The sequence below is a fragment of the Azolla caroliniana genome, unplaced genomic scaffold (genome assembly GCF_043228905.1).
Source record: "Azolla caroliniana isolate FFs.n. ecotype wild unplaced genomic scaffold, voAzoCaro1.0.p SCAF_2, whole genome shotgun sequence".
Lineage (NCBI taxonomy): Eukaryota > Viridiplantae > Streptophyta > Polypodiopsida > Salviniales > Salviniaceae > Azolla > Azolla caroliniana.
In genome coordinates this window covers 18,266,767-18,289,001 of record NW_028230437.1, presented here as the reverse complement: position 1 = coordinate 18,289,001, position 22,235 = coordinate 18,266,767, and the positions used below count along the sequence as shown (strand labels likewise).

The 22,235-nt window shown below is 38.8% G+C and overlaps 1 protein-coding gene across 3 annotated transcripts in view; it reads right to left on the bottom strand.

Moving 5' to 3' along the window:
- The window catches only part of LOC147867464 (MADS-box transcription factor 23-like), a 47,566-nt gene extending 30,018 nt beyond the window's left edge, over nt 1–17,548 (bottom strand). For 2 of the 3 annotated variants that reach the window (XM_087315254.1, XM_087315255.1), the window contains exons 1-2: nt 17,341–17,547; nt 16,994–17,123 (exon numbers count right to left, since the gene is read on the bottom strand). In XM_087315254.1, coding sequence (XP_087171380.1) covers nt 16,994–17,123; nt 17,341–17,522 — 312 coding nt within the window. In that variant the 5' untranslated portion in view covers nt 17,523–17,547. Of the gene's footprint in view, nt 1–16,993; nt 17,124–17,340 lie in introns of all 3 variants that reach the window. The other variant, XM_087315256.1, reaches the window with a different exon arrangement.
- Between the last annotated feature and the right edge of the window lie 4,687 nt (nt 17,549–22,235).

The window sequence follows — 22,235 nt, the reverse complement described above, 5'->3', positions numbered from 1 at the left end:
GTGATTGAGTACAACTCCTAGCATATCTATACGAACATTAATAAAAGTATTGAAATGTAGTAAATGAACGTCAAGATATCAACCCCCTTATAGTTGTGGATGGCCAAATCATATTTATAACTCCCACAAAACAACGAACACCATAATAGAAGCATCAAAACATATGTCCCCTTTTATAGTTAGTTTCTCTATTCCTTATCAAGATTCTAACTTTTGTACTTGTTTTGGATAAAGAACAACTCATTGTCAATATAGAAGATAACATTGCTTACTTGAAAACCAATGGGGAAGTTATTGTCTTTGGTGACATAAATGCTCTTGCAAGAAGTTTGGGATTTCATGCACAAAAATCTTTCATCTCATATATCTCAAGAATGCAAGAGGGTATACAAATGTATCTTCTTCTATTGATGATAAAGATTTGGACCCATATGGGAAGTTACTCCTACAAACTTGAAATAGTATCAAATTTGTTTCTAGCACTACTAGTGTTAAATAAGGATTCCACCCTTACCAACTCTATTTGGTCTACATATTGATAACTGGAACAAATGGTTGCCAGATTTGTGAAGCAAGAATGTATTGATGAAACTATTATTGGGAATGAAGTCATCATGACTTTGTTGTATGCAAATGATGTCATACTTGTTGGAAATTCTTTAAGAGATCAAGAAAAGCTTAATAGGGCATTATAAGAGTTTTCCATGCAAATAAAGTTGAGTAAAAAAAACTTTCGAGCAAATATTGTGCTTTTCAACAACCAAAATAAGGATACACCATGCATTATGTAAAGAATCGGGTATGATTCTTGTGTCGCGGAAGAGATGTGTTATGTGTATGAGTGAGAGGAATTAGAGGAGAGATGAGAGAACACAAGATAGATAGAAAAAGGAATACTCAAGAAGAAGGTGTATATTGCACAAGTAGAATAAAAATTACAAAATGTAGCATAATAAGGAGTCACAATCGACTTAGTATGAAGTGTGAGGAGGGTGCTTTATATATAGTCACCCTCTCTCTCTTCATTAACTAACTACAACCACTCTCTCTTGGGGAATGTGAAGACTCATAGTCATGGGGAATATGTAACTCATTAGTTATGTGTCATAGAATATGATTCTATGACACATAGTTAATGTGTAGAGAGTAGTGGTGTGACTCTTGACCTTTGATTCTCAAAAGGTGTGTTCACACGTTGTGCTATGTTGAGCTTGATTCTCAACACATTATGTATATTAATGTGACACTTTAAACTATAAAAAGCTTTCAATACCTTAGCCTAGAAAATCCTTCAAATCATACATTGAATGAATGTGCTACCCGCCACTAGGGGAAGACAAAATGAAGTTAAGTGTTGAGTCCTTAAGAAATACCTTTCGACCCTTTCTGTGACACCGTTGCTTGTCTATGGGGTAATTGTATTGCCAAGTCTACTTAGGAATAGTTTGAACATGTCCAAAATCTTTTCCTTCTAAAGTTTCTCCAAGTGAAGAAACAGATGCCAAGCACCCTCCTACTTCATGAGAGGGGATCAATTGCCAGTGAGATCATGGCCATGGAAAGGGTTGTCAATTTGCATGCACACTAAATTAAGTGTCAATAGCTCTAAAACAAAGATTATGCTTGTAAAGAGCCAAAAAAGAGATAAACCATCCATTATGTACAACAATGAGCCACTTGAATTGTGCAAAGCTTCAAATATCTTGGCCTCGAAGTTCAATCAAATCATAGATGGAATGAATGTGCTACACGCCGCTTAGAGGCGGTTAAGCGAGTATATTATGCATTTGAGAAAACATGAAATCTTAGAGATATTAAGTGTTGGGTCCTCAAGAAATATCTTTTCGACACTTTGGTGACCCCGGTTCTTCTCTATAGGGTGGAAGTATGGGGCAGTAGCATCCCTAAATCTACATGGAAAGAGTTTGAAAATGTCCAAAAATATTTCCTTAGAATGTTTCCTTAGAAACAAACTCCCTACACCCTCCTCCTTAAGACGAGATCGCTTCCCATTATTGAGATCATGGCCATGGAAAGGGTTGTTGAATACATGCATAAGGTTCAAAAAAGACCCTCACATCGACATCCTAGAATTGCATAGGAAGCAAGCAAAAAGATCCAAAAAACACATAAAAGTAAAATTTTGTGTTCTGGTTTGATGCAAGATTTAGAAAAATGGTTTGGTAGATGGGATGCAAGACACTTGCTTCATGATTCACCACTAGATTCCTCTATAAATGAGGCCTTTTTGCAACGCCAATGTATCATGATGTGGGAAAAATGTGGAGGCTCACGCTTCACACATTATACTACAAATTTTGCACCTAACTACAAAACCATATTCTTCGCGGAGAGGGGAAGCCATACACATCGATACATGTTAGAGCCCATCCTAATATCTGCCATTCGAACCATTGTTTCCATGCAACTTAGCTCGCATGCATTGCGATGTGAGACGGGGCGTTGGGGCACAAGTGATGAGAGTGGCAAGCTATGCACACTTTGCCCTGAACAAGTTCGAGAGTCTGAGTATCACACTTTGATACAATGCTCTTCCTTTGATCATATTCGACTATGCTTTCCACATCTCTTCGACCAAGCCCAATCCTTGCACGAACTTCTCTCACAACCATGATGTGCACTCTCGATTGCAACATTCATTGGTAAGGGTCTTGAACATCAAGAGTCGCTACTCACTTGCACACGTATCACATGAAATGTAATATTTTTGGTCTCATAAGTCATATTTGACCTCCGAAGATTTGCTACTATGGGGGACATTATACTATTAGGAGATTTTAATGCACGAACCAAGGATGAATAAACAACTATATTTAACACCAGTGAGGCTATTTATGGAGAAGTTATGGCGGAAGAGGTTGGTCCAAAGCGACAAGCTCAACATATGAGTGCTATAACTGAATATGGAAACCACTTTCTAGCCTTGGGAAGCACGCATGGATTTGTGATATATAATGGCTTGTCACAATGGCCTGGATCAGATGCTTTGACATGTTGGAACCCAAAAGAGTGTGCAAGCACAATCCATTATCTAATGGGATCTCCATCTCTTATACCTGAAATAAAAGTGTTCACTATATCTACGCTTTGAGGTAAAGGATGGATGCACAAAGGATGTATATGCTAAGGAGAGTGGGTTGGCTAAGTATCTATTCACTCGCGAGACAATGGATGTGTATAGTTGTGGTGTATACAATGGCATGCTAGATTTGGATCCTTTCGCACCCCTTGAAGAACTTACCCAAGGTTTCTCCAAATCATTGCATAAAAGAACCCCCAAATGCCTTCCCTCACACAACGGCCAATCCCCCCAAACTCCGTAGAGTAATACAAAATAGTTGGTATGATGAGGAATGTCGTGATACAAGGAGATGCTTGCAGCGTGATGTAACTCGGGGCATTTATATACACCACCAAGCGAGAGCAACCTTCCAACGCCTCGTGAGGAAGATGAGATTATATTTAGCTAAATTTGAAGATCATTTGTATCGCTTGTTTCTAGGACAAGAGAGTAAAAGAGCATGGAAAATGTTTAATGAGAGGCAACCCACCACACAACTGACCTCACCACACCACCAAGCGAGAGCAACCTTCCAACGCCTCGTGAGGAAGATGAGATTATATTGGCTAAATTTGGAGATCATTTGTATCGCTTGTTTCTAGGACAAGAGAGTAAAAGAGCATGGAAAATGTTTAATGAGAGGCAACCCACCACACAACTGACCTCACCTCAGGTGTGGTAGGAATATTCAAAGGTTCTATATGATATCCCAAGGCAACCTCCTCTTCCTCACCCGAATGCCTCACGCCCACATGAATCAACCTTCTTTACACCACAAAATGTAAGAAATGTCATTGATCTGCTACAATTTGGGAAGGCCCAAGATCATGATGGATTGGTGGGTGAGCACTTTATCTATGCCCGTGACACCTTGCTCCCATTGCTAGCACACATCTTTAATAGAACCATGTGTGAAGGTTTTCCTACTAGATGGACTCAACATACCATTGTGCCAATCCTCAAGAGTGGAGACCCCATGATGCCAATCAACTATAGGACAATCATGATTGGCCATTACTTGGCTAAACTATATGCCTCGATTCTAGAATCAGAATTGAGTATATGGGCAGAGCAAAATGGTTGCCGTTCAATTGGACAAGCAGACTTTTAGAAAGGGTTCACAACTTTGGATCACATATTCACCCTCCGGGCCCTTATTGAGGAGGGCAAAGCCCACAATAAGAGGATTTATTGTTGCTTTGTGGATTTCTGAAAAGCCTTTGACACTGTGCCACATGCTTAGCTTATGCAGCGGCTAGAAGCCTTTGGTGTTCCTATAGATATGCAATGGGGAATCTATGCACTCTATGAATCTGTGTCAAGAAAAGTGCGGTCTTCTAAGGGCTTGTCAGAGGCAATGGCTAGCACAATTGGCATGAAGCAAGGATGCTCACTATCCCCCACACTCTTCGGTCTCTATATAGATGAGGTAGCACAGTACATAGAGAAATTTGGGGGTTCCTGAGCACACGTAGTAGGTATAGCTATACAAATATTACTATATGTTGATGATATTGTGCTGATTTCGGACCCTCCAAAGGGACTACAAAGACATCTAACTACCTTTAAACTATTTTGTACGGACAAAGGTTTGTCAATCAAAATGAATAAAACTAAAGTGATGGTGTTTAACACCACCCAATCATCGTAACAAGATCAGAACCAGAATTCTTCTTGGGAGAGGAAAAGGTGGAATACACACACTCCTACACATACCTAGGAGTAACATTTACAGGACCTAGGTTCTCCTTACAGGAGGCGGCTTGTGCATGACTTTCTTGTGCATATGCAGCCCTTGGTGCTCTCAAGAGACAATGTGCACATTTGCAATTCCAAGAGCCATGGACTAAGTAAGCTATGGTTATTTGATACACTTCACACCAATTGGAGTAGAGACATGGGGACCGAGTCTTAACAAGGAAAATCATTGGAAAGATTTAGAGAGACCTTTAGTGTCAATGATTGCTCACATGATAAGGAGCAAAGCATCGGTGCCCCACGATATAATCCGGGCAGAGATGGGAGCAACACCTATAATAACCGAGGCGTTGTTCCAATCAGTGACATTTATCCAACGTCTTTGAGAGCTCCCTAAACCAAGGTACCCAAGGTTGGCACTTATGTCATCAAGACAACTGGCTAAAAATGGACACTCATTATTGGTATGCTAAAATGTAGCAATAGTTCGAGTCACATGGCATGAGTATAAATGCACTACCCCCGTTCCGATATAGCTTGGATTGTCCCTATCTAAATATGACCAAAGTGGAAAAGAATAGAGTGATCCGAACTGATATTATTAACTTGGAAAACAAGATAACATGAATCAGCCCCAAAATACCACTTGGTACAAAGATGGCCCACTATAAGACACACTTCTTACATCCATCGGAGGATGGATTTGTCATCATGCCACCTTATATGGACATACATCTATCCTATGCGCTACGTAGTGTGATAGGGCAGCAACGAACTTCATCACATCAGCTACAGATTGAGGTAGGCAGATATACACGACTACCTCTAGAAGAGAGAATTTGCCAATTGTGTCATCAAGGACTAGAATCTGAAGAACACTATGTTTGTCACTGTAGTGTCTTTTATGAAATCAAAGGGAGATACCATTGCCTCTTTAAACAAGGCTTTGGCCCACTATGCAAGGTAATGGAATATGAGGACCAACGATGCCTAAGACTTTTCTTGCCAGAGCTCAAGAGACATCGGGAAAAGTTGTTGAAGAATACTGCCACACAAGCTCATCCACAAAGAACTATAACTTTCTTTAGCCCCATCACTCCTAATGCTAGAAGTCAACCCCGGGATACACACATGGGCTTCAAACCAGGACATAAAAAAGGGGTTATAATTGATCGGGCCATGGCAATTTCTCGTGCACGTAGGCCTCGACCCCATGGACCACAACCTCGACACCCTTGTCATCGAAAGATAAAAGCCATTATCTCCCGCCATCGTAGGTGCTTCCCTCGCTTTGGAGACATTTCCATTCTCGATCAACCTAAGCTAGAGATCTTTGAAAACAAAAGCTACAATATACCTAACTTGAGGATCTCACATGTGCCAAAAACCAGATTCCCTCATTTCTTTTCTTTTCATGTTATTTACGTTTCTATTTACTGTGTAATATTTATTTTATTTTGATTTGTTCTCAAAGATGAGACAACACTTAAGATGTAATCTCTTAGTTGGTCTTATAGGCCATTTTGGCCTCTTAAAGACGTTAATATATCTTTCTTTCTTTCTTCTCTCTCATGTGCCAGAAACCAGTTTCCCTAATCTTTTTATTATCTTATTTACTTTTATATTTACGGAGTAATATTTATTTTATTTTGATTTGTTGTTCTCAAAGACGAGACAACACTTAAGATGTAATCTCTTGTTTGGTCTTATAGGCCATTTGGGCCTCTTAAAAGACGTTAATATATCTTTCTTTCTTTCTTTCTTTCTTTTTTTCTAGATAAAGGCCATTATCTCTCACTATCACAAGTGCTCCCCTTGCTTCAGGACCTCTCCATTCTGGATCGACCTATGCTAGAGACCTTTTGAAGACAAAAGATATAATATATCTAACTTGAGAATCTCACATGTGCCGAAAACCAAATTCCCTCGTCTGTTTTCATCTTATTTACTTTTATATTTACTAAGTAATATTTATTTTATTTTGATTCGTTGTTCCGAAAGACAAAGACAACACTTAAGATGTAATCTCTTGCCTGGTCATATATGCCATTTTATCCTATTAAAAAACATTAATATATCTTTCTTTCTTTCTTTCTCTCTCTAGTCGTGGGTTCATCACCTACATTGCATAGTGGCATCTAGTGAATTAAGAGAAATGTATGGAGTAATAGAGGGGTGAGAAATTTGGGCAAACTTACCAATTGAGATCTCTTTCTTTCTCTCCCTCCCTCCCCTCGATCACTTTTTAAATCTTAAGGCTTAAGCCTACCTATTCTAATCTTAAGCTTATAACTACTAAAGTAAATTTCCAAAATCTTGATTCTTGTGGTTTGGGTCAGCACCTAAATACGATGTTGGATCCCAACCAGATAGGTTAGCCATTCGGAGAAAGGCCAAGATGATAGCTGCACGCTCCTTGTCCTCGACCGGATAATGTATTTCTAGGGCTGTAAACTTTCGAGACTAGAGGGCGACAAGATGCAAGGTGCCATCATCGTTGACTGACCAACACCCAAATCAGCTAAAAGGTGTCTGAGCCACACACACCAACCCACCTCAATGTGCTCAGTGCGAACATGGAACACAAGGTTCCTCGCAACTGCCGTTGCGCTTTGACTATCCATGAAGATGGTGGTGGCAGAAGACTGATCAACACCCAAATCAGCTAAAAGGCGTCTGAGCCACACACACCAACCCACCTCAATGTGCTTAGTGCGAACATGGAACACGGGGTTCCTCGCAACTACCATTGCGCTTTGACTATCCATGAAGATGGTGGTGGCAGAAGACTGACCAACACCCAAATCAACTAAACGCCATTTGAGCCACACACACCAACCCTAAATATGTCAACAAATCCCTACCAAAATATGTCAACAAATCCCCCTTGGGAGCGATGTGGTGAACAAGTAACTCGCACTCATGGTTAAACAAGTGCCAAGCCATGTGGATATAGATCAATTGACAAATGGGATTAGGCCTAAATCTTTGCGAAAAGCTTCAAACTTCTCCTTAGGGAGAGCCTTTGTGAAGAGGTCTGTAATGTTCTCTTGCATGGGCACAGAAGCCAAATTGATCTCTCCCATGGAGAACCTTTCCCTAACATAGTGATAATGCACCTCAATGTCCTTAGTGCGAGCCTGGATCCCACAGTTCCTGGCAACTGCCATTGTGCTTTCAAGATGGTGGTGGCAAAAGACTGACCAACACCAAAATCAGCTAAAAGGCGTCTGAGCCACACACACCAACCCACCTCAATGTGCTTAGTGCGAACATGGAACACGGGGTTCCTCGCAACTGCCATTGCGTTGTCGTAGTGTATTTCGTACACTACGTGAAAAAGTAAAAATAATATAACCGATTTAATTACATATAAATAAATAAAATAAGAATATCAAGATATTTATCACGTGCATAGGGCAAGATTCAAACCTTGTACCTCCACGTAGCCAAACCTCAACTTTACCATTATGCTACCTTATCTTTAGTGTTCTACAAATAGATTAATAACTATAAGTTCTTTATTTGCGCCTACCTTTATTAAAAGGTAAATCATGCATTTTTAGAGTGCGTGAATATTTTATAGAAAAACGCAAGCAACTAAAAAGTGACTCATGCACATCTAGCGTGCATGAGCACTATATTTAGCAAATAAAAGCAAGGATTAGAAAAGCATCACATGCACATTTAGTGTGCATGAACATATTAGAAAAAGCATGTAGCTATGCTTAGTCTCTCCCATCACTATATAAGGATGGGGAGCACATTGTAGTTTTTGTTGATTATTTTTCTATAATGATCAATCAATCTAAAATATTCGTGGGATTCACGAATTTGCTAAAATAATTCTCTCTTACTACCTCAATATTGACTAAATATACTAAACTCGTGGGATTCACGAGATTTTTATCTTATAACTCTTTATACCTATTCTTTACTAGCCTTATTTGTATTTTTCTTTTCTCCTAGTCCAAAACCCCGGTGGTTCCCACCCGACTCACGCAAACGATCCGGAGCCGAAAGGCACGACAGCGTTTTGACTATCCATGAAGATGGTGGTGGCAGAAGACTGACCAACACCCAAATCAGCTAAACGCCATTTGAGCCACACACACCAACCCTAAATATGTCGACAAATCACTACCAAAATATGTCAACAAATCCCCCTTGGGAGTGATCCGATGAACAAGCATCTGGCACTCATGGTTAAACAAATGCCAAGCCATGTGGATAGAGATCAATCCACAAATGGGATTAGGCCTAAAGCTTTGCGGAAAGCTTAAAACTTCTCCCTAGGCAAAGCCTTTCTGAAGAGGTTTGCAATGTTCTCCTGCGTGGGCACAAAAGCCAAACTGATCTCTCGCGTGGAGAACCTTTCCCTGACATAGTGATAATGCACCTCAATGTGCTTAGTGCAAGCATGGAGCCCACGGTTCCTAGCAACTGCCATTCCGCTTTGAGGATGGTGATGGCAGAAGACTAACCAACACCCAAATCAGCTAAAAGGCTACTGAGCCACACACACCAACCCTAACCCTTTAAATGAAGGCATTATGAATCTGATGATTCCACAAAACCAAGTTGGTTTTGTCATACTTATAAGCCTTCAAACCATACTATTAAAAAATGCATTTTTTTGTACATGTTCAAAAGGATTTATATGTATTGGTAAATAAATTTCCATTAATATTTTCATTGCAAAATACGTTTAGACATTTGCATATACTTGACAAAAAAGTAGCGAGAGAGGAATACGGTTCTTTTTTGTAGATCTATGGAAGAAAAAGAGAATGAAAGACTATTATCAACTAGTGTCATTGAGATTAAAGTAGTTCTTTGATTGTGTTATTTTTAGAGTCTAAGAAGATTATATTGCTTTCCTAATAGAATATTGAAGTATTCTTTTCTCGCTACATGTTGTCCATAAGGATGTAGATGCACGCTACATGTGGATACAAATAAAAAGAGGGGATCTCAGGGAGTTATATATTGCAATTTGCTACTTTCCACCTACTTACTCAAGGTTTGTCATTGTAGTGTCTTTTATGAAATTAGAGGGAGATACCATTGCCTCTTTAAACAAGGCTTTGGCCCACTACACAAGGTAATGGAATATGAGGACCAACGATGCCTAGGACTTTTCTTGCCAGAGCTCAAGAGACATCAGGAAAAGTTGTTGAAGAATACAGCCACACAAGCTCATCCACAAAGAACTATAACAACTTTCTTTAGGCTCATCAGTCCTACTAATCCTACAAGTTCATCACGGGATACACAAATGGGCTTCAAACCAGGACATAACAAAGGGGTTACAATTGATCGGGCAATAGCAATTTGTCGTGCACGTAGGACCCGCCGCCTTGGACCAAGACCTCGACACCCTTGTCATCGAAGGATAAAAGCCAATATCTCCCGCCATCGTAGGTGCTTCCCTTGCTTCGGAGACATTTCCATTCTGGATCTACCTATGCTAGAGATCTTTCGAAGACAAAAGCTACAATATACCTAACTCGAGAATCTCACATGTGCCAAAAACCAAATTCCCTCGTTTTCTTCTCTTTTCATCTTATTTACTTTTATATTTACTATGTAGTATTTATTTTATTTTGATTTGTTCTCAAAGGCGAGACAACACTTAAGATGTAATCTCTTATTTGGTCTTATAGGCCATTTTGGCCTCTTAAAAGACGTTAATATATCTTTCTTTCTTTCTATCTTTTCAACTTGCGGAGGGTTTTCCACCACAGTGGACTATGAATACAGTGACCCCCATACATAAAGGGGGGGACCCCATGGACCCAAATACATATAGGACCATTATGATAGGCCATACCCTTGCTAAGTTATATGGTGCAGTAATGGAAGCAGAGCTTAGCGACTACATGGAGACCCTAAACCTTCGTGCACCTGAACAAGCTGGCTTTAGACGAGCCTTCTCCACTATTGATCACATCTTCACACTTAGATGCCTAATTGACCAAACTAGGGCTCGCAAGAAGAGATTATATTGTTGTTTTGTGGACTTCCGCAAAGCCTTTGACACAGTCCCTAGAGATCGGTTGTCTGATAGACTTAAAAGCTTGAGGATACCAGATGATATGGTATGGGCCATCTACGCACTATATGAACAAGTGTCCGGGTGTGTCTGATGCCCAGGTGGCCTATCCAATCGTTTCACTAGCACTATTGGTGTAAAACAAGGTTGCCCCCTATCACCGGCGCTTTTTGGGATCTACATTGATGAGATCACAGATTTTATTGCTCGTGAGGGAGGCACCGGAGTGGTCCTTGTGGATACACAGGTTCGTATCTTGCTCTATGCGGATGACATAGTTTTGCTCTCTGAATCCGAACACGACCTACAGAGGCACCTCAATGCCTTAGATGACTTTTGTGTACAACGAGGATTGGTAGTGAATCTAGGGAAAACGAAAGTCCTTATCTTCCACACATCGGCCCAAGTTAGAGCTAAGTGTCACCTAACTATCTCCCATAGCCCAGTCGAGGTGGTTGGATCGTACGTATATCTCGGAGTCACTTTTAGTGCCCGCTCAGGTAAATTTTCGATGACACAGGCAGCGAAGGATAGACTCACAAGAGGACATGCATCCCTCTCACTCCTAGAGAGACAATGCCACCAAGCACACTTTCAAGAGCCACGGACTAAAGGGTGGCTCTTTGACTCATTAGTGACCCCCTCCCTCATGTATGCATCAGCGGTTTGGGCTCCAGGATTACCATCCTTCATGTGGACGCAATTAGAGAGACCATTGGTGATGATGCTATCACGCCAACTCCGAAGCAAATCGATTGTACCACATGACATTATTAGGGCCGAGTTCACGTTACCCCCAATGCTAGTAGAGGCACTTTTTCAACTTGTAGTCTTTATTGATAGGATACATAGCCAACCACATGATAGAATATCTCATCAAGCCTTTAAGGCCTCTCGATCATTGTATGAGTCCGGCTATACTAGCTCATGGTATGGCATGATGGTGACTTGGCTTCTTGCGAATGGTCTAGACATTAATAACCTACCTCCCCTTAGGTACAACCACACGAGTGATAACACCTTAATCTCTCATGAGAACCGCAATAAAGTAATACGCCAAGAAATATGGCAAATTTACACTCGGTGTAAATGGATCACCCCACTAGAGCCACTCCCATCTAAAATGTCGTACTATAAGAAACACTTCATGCACTTCTCTGAGTTAGGTTTTATCACACGGCCAAAATATCTAGATGTATTCTTACCACATGCACTAAGGGTTGCCATTGGACAACTTAGAATATCATCTCACCAACTTGAGATTGAAAATGGCCGTACTAGTGGAGTCCCTAGGGAGGAAAGGATATGTAGGTTATGTTACATAGAGATAGAGGATGAGTACCACTTTACATGCAAGTGTCCAACCTATGCCGAGATAAGGGCAAAATACCAAGACATACTTGGTCCGTCTCCCACCCTCCCCAAACTATTAGATACTCTAGATATAAAGAAATTAGGCAAATACATTCTAGAGCTAAAACAACACAGAGAGAATAAATTACAAAATGTTGACAATAATGTTGCTAATGATCACGAACATGTAACAAATGCAGTTTTTCAGGAACCTGAGGAGACAACGAATGCCGACACACTTGCACCACCCGGCCTTTCCATTGATGAGGCAGAAAACCAGAGAAGAACCAGACGTCCTCGGGTGCCGGGTTTCAAAACAACTCAACGTGATGTGGAAGCAATATTAAAAATAAGGGAACGTGAGCTACACTGCCTAGAAGCCATGGCTAGGGCACTCTTTACATTGGAACCCACATCAAGACCCTTTGACCCCCCACTTCTTTTCGAGAGGCTTGGGTGGAAATAAAATTAGGCTTAGTGTATAGTCACTTTCGAGTAAACTACATACTGTACACTACTAGAACTCTTTTAGTTTAAGTTCTATTTTTTTTTTTTTACTTAATTTTATTTTTAGTTATGATGACTGGATAAATACTCTATTGTTGTAAACCAATTGTCTCATGGGCCAAATTTGGCCTTAGAAGACGTTAATACATCTTTCTTTCTTTCTTTCTTTCTTTCTTTCTTCATCAAACAATATTTTCCATGTATTCTCATGGTATTTTTGTTTGTATTTTAATGTATCTAGATATATGTGGATATTATTATTCTGATGTATTAATGATCACCATGGAAACTCATGGCCTAATTTTTTGTTCTTTATGCATCCACATTCTAAAAAGAAGACATTGTTTAGAATGTGGGAGCATGGTTAATGAGACCAATTAATTTCATGGGTAACAATTTAAGGAGCATGGTACAATAATTAGATGGGTTGTGATTATGGGACGATATTTAGAATATGGAACATGATTAAGGTCAATAGGCTAATACTAATGTGGGGCCATACTTCGAATAGAGCAACTTGAAAGTGTGGGCATAATTAAGAACGAGAAATTAGATAGCCAATGGTTATTAAACAAGGCTAATTCGAATGAGAGACATGATTAAGGCTACTAAGGTCAACAAATGATCATATGGTTCATGCTTTAGATAGGTTAATATTAGTGCAGGGCATGCTTTAGGCTATTATTAACACAAAGCATAATAAACGTAGGCTAATTAGGTGGGGCAAGATTAAGGCACATAATACTTTGAGTTATAATTGATGCAACTTTAAGGAACTTACAAAAACAAGAGGAAATTAATAGCAAATTCAATAGCATTTTTTAAACTAAAAGACATTCTAACACATAATTTACTGTTGATTGACAAATTATAAATGCTTTAGAAAAAGATTAAGAATTTCCACCACTTTTCATCTATAATATGTGTTCTATAAAATTTAAGATTTTTTAAAGTGCCTTTGTTAATTTTTCGCATACATATGTACGCATGAAAAATTCTACGTACGTTATTAGATTGGCAAAAACCTAGCTCGCATATTCGCCACAAAATAGAGAGTATACCATACATAGTCCTAGTGAGAGGCATTCAAACTTTACACGATATATATTACATTTAGTCTTCTACACCACTAACCAACTAAGCGACTCCACTCCACAAATCCTATTTTGCTTCCTTATGTGTTTAAGGCTGGAGGGTTTACAATAGTCTAACCAATTGGTCTTTTACTTTTTGAGTGCCCACTCAATCTCATAGTCCAAATTTTCCTCTTGAAAGGTAGTAATATTTCTTTCTTTCTTTACAAGGCTTTGCGGCCATCTAAGTAGATTCAGAAGCTTCTATGAAGCATCCAAGTGGAAGAATACCAAGAAGCAATCAAGCATGAGTAAAATGATGTTAAAATTGTACAACCAATTGCAGCATGAATTTACAAACTAATAATTCAAGAAACCCAGTGATCAGATGACGCAAGAATGTTGTCCAAAATGCATAAAAAATGAACTTGGATTCTGAAAGGAATCGCATAATGCAAATGGCATAGGTAACAAGCTTGGGAGGAAGTGTTAGTATGCGCATGCTTTAACTAATTAAAAAGCATATCTCCATCACTAAAATGAAAGGGATCAATCTTCATTTGCATATTTCCTTAATTGAAAAGGTTTTATCATCCATATCTTTGTTTCAAATGCTTGTAATGTTTTCTACACACTTTCTAGGTATGAAAATCTTTGTGTTAAACCAAAAATATTTAATTAAATAATGTGAACCACTCATTATGTTTTTGCATCGAAATTTCCTGATAGTTACCAAGGTTTAAGGAGATGGAAATATGAATAACCTTGGATGTGTACACCTACATATTTGGTTTGGAGTCACTACATACTCCCCCCATTGTTTTCATCATAATCATACCCTATCATGGGGTGATGTCTTTAATACAAAAATGAAACCATATGCTTGTCATCTCAAGTTCTTGCACTTGCTTTTGAATGAGTTTACGCATTCACCATCTGGATTCATTATTGTTGTACCATAGTTGGACCATGAACACTATTTGTCAATCAGCCCTTGCATCTTGTTATTTCATGAGACACCACATATCTCATCATTGCTCAAGGGAAGGTATTGATCATCTCCATAACTGTTTGCCACAAATGATGCTTATTGCGACCTCGTAGACTTTCGATTGAGGGGAGGTTTCTATCTTATTTGTCCTACCATCTTTGTTGTTCACCAGAAGGTGGGCAATGAGCATTATCTTTGGGCATATTCATTGACTAGTGTATAGAAGACTAATTGCGATTTACCATTGTTTGTTTCCCACATGTAAACAGCCTAGATTGGATGATTCTACTGTAAATAAATAATGTAAACATGCGTAATTGAGGAGTGATTGAGCTTCCCTTGACTAATCTCCGGTTCATCACATATCACTTACTCTCTTGTATTGAAGCTCTACAGTTTTCCAAGAATCACCCGATTTTTTTCAAATTGTCTACATTTTGTCTCTTTCTTTCTGATTAGCAATTATAGAATGCAAGCTGAACAAATATGCCAGTATACATTAAGAGGGTGTGTCAGTGCATAGATGTTATGTTGTATGCAATATTGCAACCTGTTGTCTTTATGATACTTTATGAATTATATTCAGAACTCGTTAAGTACAGTAACGTGATTTCTAATTTCTAAAGTGAAGCATAAACATTTCCCAAATATTAAGATTAATTAGAGCAAATTCACAAAATCTCCATAATCCTATTAGAACATTCCAAAATCCTAGAATACCTCTAACTTTGGTGTGGATGGATGCTAAATCATTCATCCAATGAAGGATCAGCAGTAACAATATGGGAACTATAATGATCCTCCTTGGTAGTAGGCACAAAATCGCCCTCACTATCATATTACTAATTAGATTACTCTGACCCTATCCTTCCACGTTGAGCTTCTGCCTTTTCCCATGATGAATTAGAGAGGAGAAAGAGTAGAGTTTTGAATCAGGAGGAATTTGAATTGAAATTTGAAGTTAAAATGAGAAGGTTGGGTGCTGCACAAATCGATGATTGAAAAAAAGCAAAGCGGAATGGGACAAATTGGCCAAACTTATCATTCATGACATCCAGTTTTCAAGAGCAAGTTGAAACCAAACCCTGGCCCAGATACACATTCCACTGCTGAAATACGGAGGGCGCTGATTGTAATAGTTACCCCACAGGGAATGCATATGCATTTCTTGACGGTGGACCCGCCAATGCATTCTTGTTTCCGAGAACCCTGGGAATGCAACGGTAGGAATAGAACCCAACCAACCACCACATTTTTTTATAAAGGAGTGCATCAATATGATGCCATTGCTGTTGAGAAAGAATAGTAGGGTGTTCCTTGAGGGAAGCTTACATCAAAAACAACTCGGGATTTCATGCCCAACACATGTTCCAAATGGTTCAACATCTCTGGTTCCTCGAACAACTCTCACAAAGCAGGTTTATTAAGTGAATTGCAAACTCAAATTTTTAGCCTCTGAAGTTTTCATAATAAATCCAATAGAATTCTCTCCCAACCAACATAACGCGGGATCCATTTGAATATTTTAGATATAGATTTTTAGAAGAAAGGGTCGGTACTTTCACTCCACACTTGAAATTTTGCAAATTCAGTAATCCATGGTGTTCTATAATATTTGTTGTGAACTATAACGTTAGGTGATCATGTGGATATGTATAGTAGTAACAATAAGTGAGCTCTTACAAGGCCCAATTTTGAGTCCGAAATTCGGTTGATGTAGAAACGCATAATACTCACAACACAGGAGTATTCGTGCGACCTATAGGAGGCCAGTTGAATGGAAGGACGGTTCACTACCACTTCATGGTGTTTATGTTAGGATAGCAAGGGCCAAAACACGCAAACGTGCCTTCCTCAAAGAAAGGCGAACTGCATGCAGTCAATAAGGATAAGGTGGTCGAACATAAAATTAGTTTTCATGTTCAATGCCGCAATAGATGACTGAATGCCATACTAAACGGCATGTGGTGTGCATGATGTCTTCAGACTAGGTGATCGACAGACATCCACAATTCGTAAGAAAATGTGACAGCACCAATTAAGATGAAAGTAGCGTTAACAAAAGACGACGCCAAAGCAGATTCACGACAAGGGCATGCCAGGGACGGTAAATAATAATAATAATAATAATAATAAGAGCACGGATTATCATCTACATTAAAAGTAAGGGCATGAGAAGAAGAGAGGGTTTTGTTTTCAAGAAAGAAAGGGGGAAAGTGAAGAAAAGGACTCACAGGATGAGGAGACGGCACCAACGGGAGCTGGAGACAGGCGGCGGGCTGCGGCAGGAGGTCCTCATGAGGAGGTCCGGGACCTTGTGGGCGACGTTGAGAGATGTAGAGCTCAACGATATCTTCTAGACGGCTGCAAACGGAAAGAAAAGGGGGGGGGGGGGGGGGGGGGGGGAATCTATGACAATCAGTACTAGGAGCAGGCTAAAGTACATACATATATACATATACATATATCCGAGAGAAGAGAGAGAGAGAGAGAGAGAGAGAACGAATGGATGGATGGATGGATTGAGCAATGAAGAAGAAGATGAAGAAGAGTAATGGATGGATGGAATGGAAGGAGATACCGGGGATTGGCGAAGTGGTAGAGCTTGCCGGAGCTGGAGGAGATGATGAGGGCCACGTCGGCGTCGCAGAGGACGGAGAGCTCACGTGCCTTCTTCACCAGCCCCACGCGGCGCTTGCAGAAGGTCACGTGTCGGGTACTGTCATTCTCGATGCGCTTTATCTCTATCTTGCAGCGCCCCATCAAAACCCCACCCCCTTCCCCTTCTGCTGCTGCTGCTTCTTCTTCTGCTTCTTCTTTTTCTTCTTCTGTTCCTTTATGCCACGTGTTGTTTTTTGTTGAAGACTGGACAGCTCGCTCGTTTTTAAGAGAGGTGTGTGCACGTGCGGAAGAGATCCGCTTGGGTTTCAGAGCCGATCAACACGTGTCTCGTGGCCACTGGTTCACTCCGACCACTAGCTCCCCCCCGCCGCCTGAGAGGTAAAGGGAAGCCTGGCTTGGCGGCCATAAATAAATCAAAAAGCACGACTTCTGCTTCTACCGAGCTTTCTTGGCTCCCCACTCTCCAACTTTAGTTCAGTTGTATATGTAACATACCTACAACTCCAAATTGATCTGTCAACAAACATTGCACAGGCCCGACCACTTCGAGGAGCCACAGCTAGTGGCGACACCCTTGAACTTGCAATTACTTCAAGAAGCCTAGGCACACACAATAACTCCAAATGCCTTGGCTTTAAAGGATAATGATGACAACGCTCAAAGATATAGGTAATCTAACAACCAAGCAACTAGATGGAGAGCTGAACCATGTGGCCTCCACCGCAAAACTAGTTAGTCAACTAAATATATCGAAGTGGCCAGCAATGATTTGAACGCAAATTCAAACATTAATAATTTGGATAATGCCATCGAAGCATGCTTTCTACAATAAACAAAGCAACTAGATGGGTTCTTGACTCTTCCGCTTCATACAACATCGCTCCATTCTAATCCAAGTTCTTTAAGTACAGTTCCAAGGATTTTCGAGCTAGTTTGAGTCAGCAACTCACAACATTGCTCCATAATCATCATTAGCGAGGTAGAACATAATCTTCCTCGAGGTTCTTTTTTGGTTCTAGATATCCAACACATCCTTGTTTTGAGGTCGTTGTTATTTGAGACCTCAACAATGGGTTTTTTCTTAATATGTCCAAAATGGTCCAAATGACAAGGTGGTGATATTGTTCCAAAATTTATGATATTGGGGAGTCCCATAGTACGTAAAATTCATATTCATCTAGCATAACATTCGTTTTCCTACGTTGGAAAACGAATGCGAATGTTATTCAACATTCTTGTGTGTTTTTTTTGTTTTTTCCCCCTTTTTTAAAGTTTTTTTTTTGTTTTTGTTCTTTTTTAGGTTTATTTACCTCATAATAAATAGTTAATCCAAAAGTATGGTATTTACCATTCTTTGAGGGTGTTTACCATACTCGAATGATTGAAACATGCACGAATGTGAATGCACGTATGGGTACATATGGTTCATACTAGGGATCGGCAACAGTTCGGTTTAGGCTTAGCCGGTTTGGCCTTATCCAAGCCAAACCGGCTAAGCCTAAACCGTTTAGGGGTTTTCAAACCTGAACCAAACCAAACCAAATCGATCCCTAAACCGGTTTATGGTAAACCGGTTTGTGAACTTCATTACACAATTCTATTACAATTTATCATTGAACTTCATAACACAATTTATCATTGAACAATCCCCCTCCAATATGTTACAAATGTAGAATGGTTACAAGGCTTAGAGGAAAACATAAAATGTGAAATGCAAGGCAAATTTAACTAATAGATAATTAAAGAAAAACAACGAGAAAAAATTGACTATTCCAAAAATGTTAACTATTCCAATAATTGATCGTCATAATTGTCCCAAGTCATAATATTCCAAAAAAAATCACTTGTCCAAGTATAAGTATTCAATAACATCATCCTCGGCAATAATCTCTTCTAAATTGATATCTAAAGCATAGTATGAACCATGCGTACCATTCGTGCATTCGTGTTCGAGAATGATTCAATCATTCGAGAATGATAAACACTCTCGAAGAATGATAAATACCATACTTTTGGATAAATGGTTTACTATAAGGTAAACATTTTTTCACGGAAAAAAAATTTCAAAAATTTCAAAAATTTCATCAAGAAATTTCAAAAATTTCAGTGATGAAATTTCATCACGAAATTTCACTGATGAAATTTCATCACGAAATTTCTGAAAGATGAAAATTCATCACTGAAATTTCAGAAATTTCAATCAAAATTTCATCACGAAATTTCTGAAAGATGAAAATTCATCACTGAAATTTCAGAAATTTCAATCAAAATTTCATCACGAAATTTCTGAAAGATGAAATTTCATCACAGAAATTTCAGAAATTTCACGATGAAATTTCAGAAATTTCACGATGAAATTTCATCACAGAAATTTCAGAAATTTCAATCAAAATTTCAGAAATTTCAGTGATGATTGAAATTTCAAAAATTTCAATCATCACTGAAATTTCGTTGATGAAATTTCATCACAGAAATTTCTGTGATGAAATTTCTGATTTTTTAGCACAGAAATTTCTGATTTTTCAGCACAGAAATTTCATCACTGAAATTAAAACCATATTTCTACACTAAATATACCTGAAGGTTGAATGCACTCTGCAGAACCGCAAATCGTTTGAGGCTAGGTTGTAGAGGAGAAGAGAGCGTAACGTTAGTGCAGAGGAAAAGGGAGAAAAGAGGGAAAATTTGAAAAAAATTGAAAAAAAAATGAAAAAAAATGAAAAAAAAATGAAAAAAATGAAAAAAAAAAACACACGAATATTTGCATATCATTCGTGTTCGTTTTCCAACGTATGAAAACGAATGATATGGCAGACGAACACGAATTTTACGTACTATGATCTAAAGTATCATATGCATCATTAATATCTTCATGAATTGGAATATTAACACTATCAAGTAGATCTATCCAAGATCATATGCACATCTCGGCCTTGAAAGTGCATGAATGCAACCGTTGCCTATCGTCGAGGTTATCACGAGCTTCGGAGTTAGCTTCCTCTGAAGGCACTGATGAAGCTGGAATAGCCAAATAATCGCATGCCATTTTATACATCCTTGGAAAAATGGATTTGTTTCAAATCATAAAAAAGATACTATCAAAATGTGTTCATTAATTACCAAAAATAACAAATTTGTTTAATACAACATGATGCAATATAGCTTGAAACCTGTTGGTAGACCACCAATGTAGAGGGTCTACGGAACTCTTCACTCGTGTAACCTTCAAGAAACCGTCAATTTCTGTTCGAGCTGATGATTCACGAGATTTGTCATTGTTCATATCCCAAATATCCAAAAAATCAAATGGAGATCCTTCACATGCATCTTCGGATAGAGAATCTTCGACATTAGGGATCATGATATTGGGTTGTCAAGAAACTTTGCACCAATTCTATATCGAGGTCTCTCTCAAATGGATTAGGTGGTTTTGGAATTCTACACTCAAACAAAAGACACTATTAGTAAGAAAGAAAGATTAAAAAGGGGGAATTTTCAGTTAAAAACATTAGTACCTCGGGTCAACAAACATTGCGATTCGAGATGGAATAGATTTCAGGGATTCTTGGTACTTGATTAGATATTGTAAGCATTTGTTACTAGCCTCTTGTTGCACTTGAAGAGTAATCTTCTCGGAGGATGAATCAACCGAGTTCATATCCATAGAAATATATTTATTACAATGTGCTAATAAGTTGTTGAATGCAAGCGCGGCTATTGAGAGGGTCGGATACTTTGACCCACTCAAGTAATTACAAATTTTAGCAGGCACAAGCAACCATTGTTCCATACTTTGTATATGACTCCAATCTTCTATGGAGTGTATGGTCCACAAACTCATTAGCAATGACATTGTCACTTGTGGTACAAATCAAGACATCTCTTAATTTTAAGGATTGTTGATACATTATTAGGGTTGAATTCCATCTAGTAATGCAATCTACACATGGTGGTTCATGTTCTCCATTCTCATGCATGGTTTTTGAATATTTTTTAAATATAGCTCTACTCACTTTACTTGCGTGTATAGAATGTAATGTCTTCCTTAACTTCATAGTAGAAGGAATAATAACTTCTAATGCAGACTTTACACCTAGTTGATATGTATGCACCATGCATCTTAACATATGTGATGATTGTAAAATGTCTTGTCCATGATGACAAAGTAATAACCTAGCTAATTCTTTTGATGCAACTAGAGATTCACTAACACCGTCAGAAGTTGTAGATAGAAGACGTGAAGAGATATTAAATGATTTTAGACGGGAGAATAAATCTTTTCCGACACGTTTTCCTATCCCATCTCCCGGAAAGACATCTAGGAAGTCTAAAAGCACACTAGCAGGCTTAGTAGACTCGAAACAAACAAAATGTAAAGTCACAGGATAAAATCCTTTCAAAATGTTTTTTGTCCACCCATCAAATGTTATAGCATATCTAAAATTTTGTGAGGACAAATAAGTAATAACTAAATGGCGAAGAACAACATACATTCGTAACACTAATCTCTTAAGTGTACGAGATGATTTAAGTTGATAAGTGGGCAAGACTTCATGCATTAATCTCTTAAAACTAGAAGACTCAATATGTGCATGAGGTAGCATTGATGTGACTATGTATCTAACAACAGTACTATCAAACTTCTTCTCTAGAGTATGAGATATAGTTAATGTAGATGAAGTAGCATTTATGTTACTTTGGACAAGAACATTGCTATAAGTTTGTGGTTGTGATGTGCTATTAATATTATGCTTATCTAATAAATGCTTGGCGATAGAACCTGTAGATGTAGAGCTTGCCCACATCAAGTGACAATAGGCACATCGACGCTTATATGCATCTCCGTCCTTAATG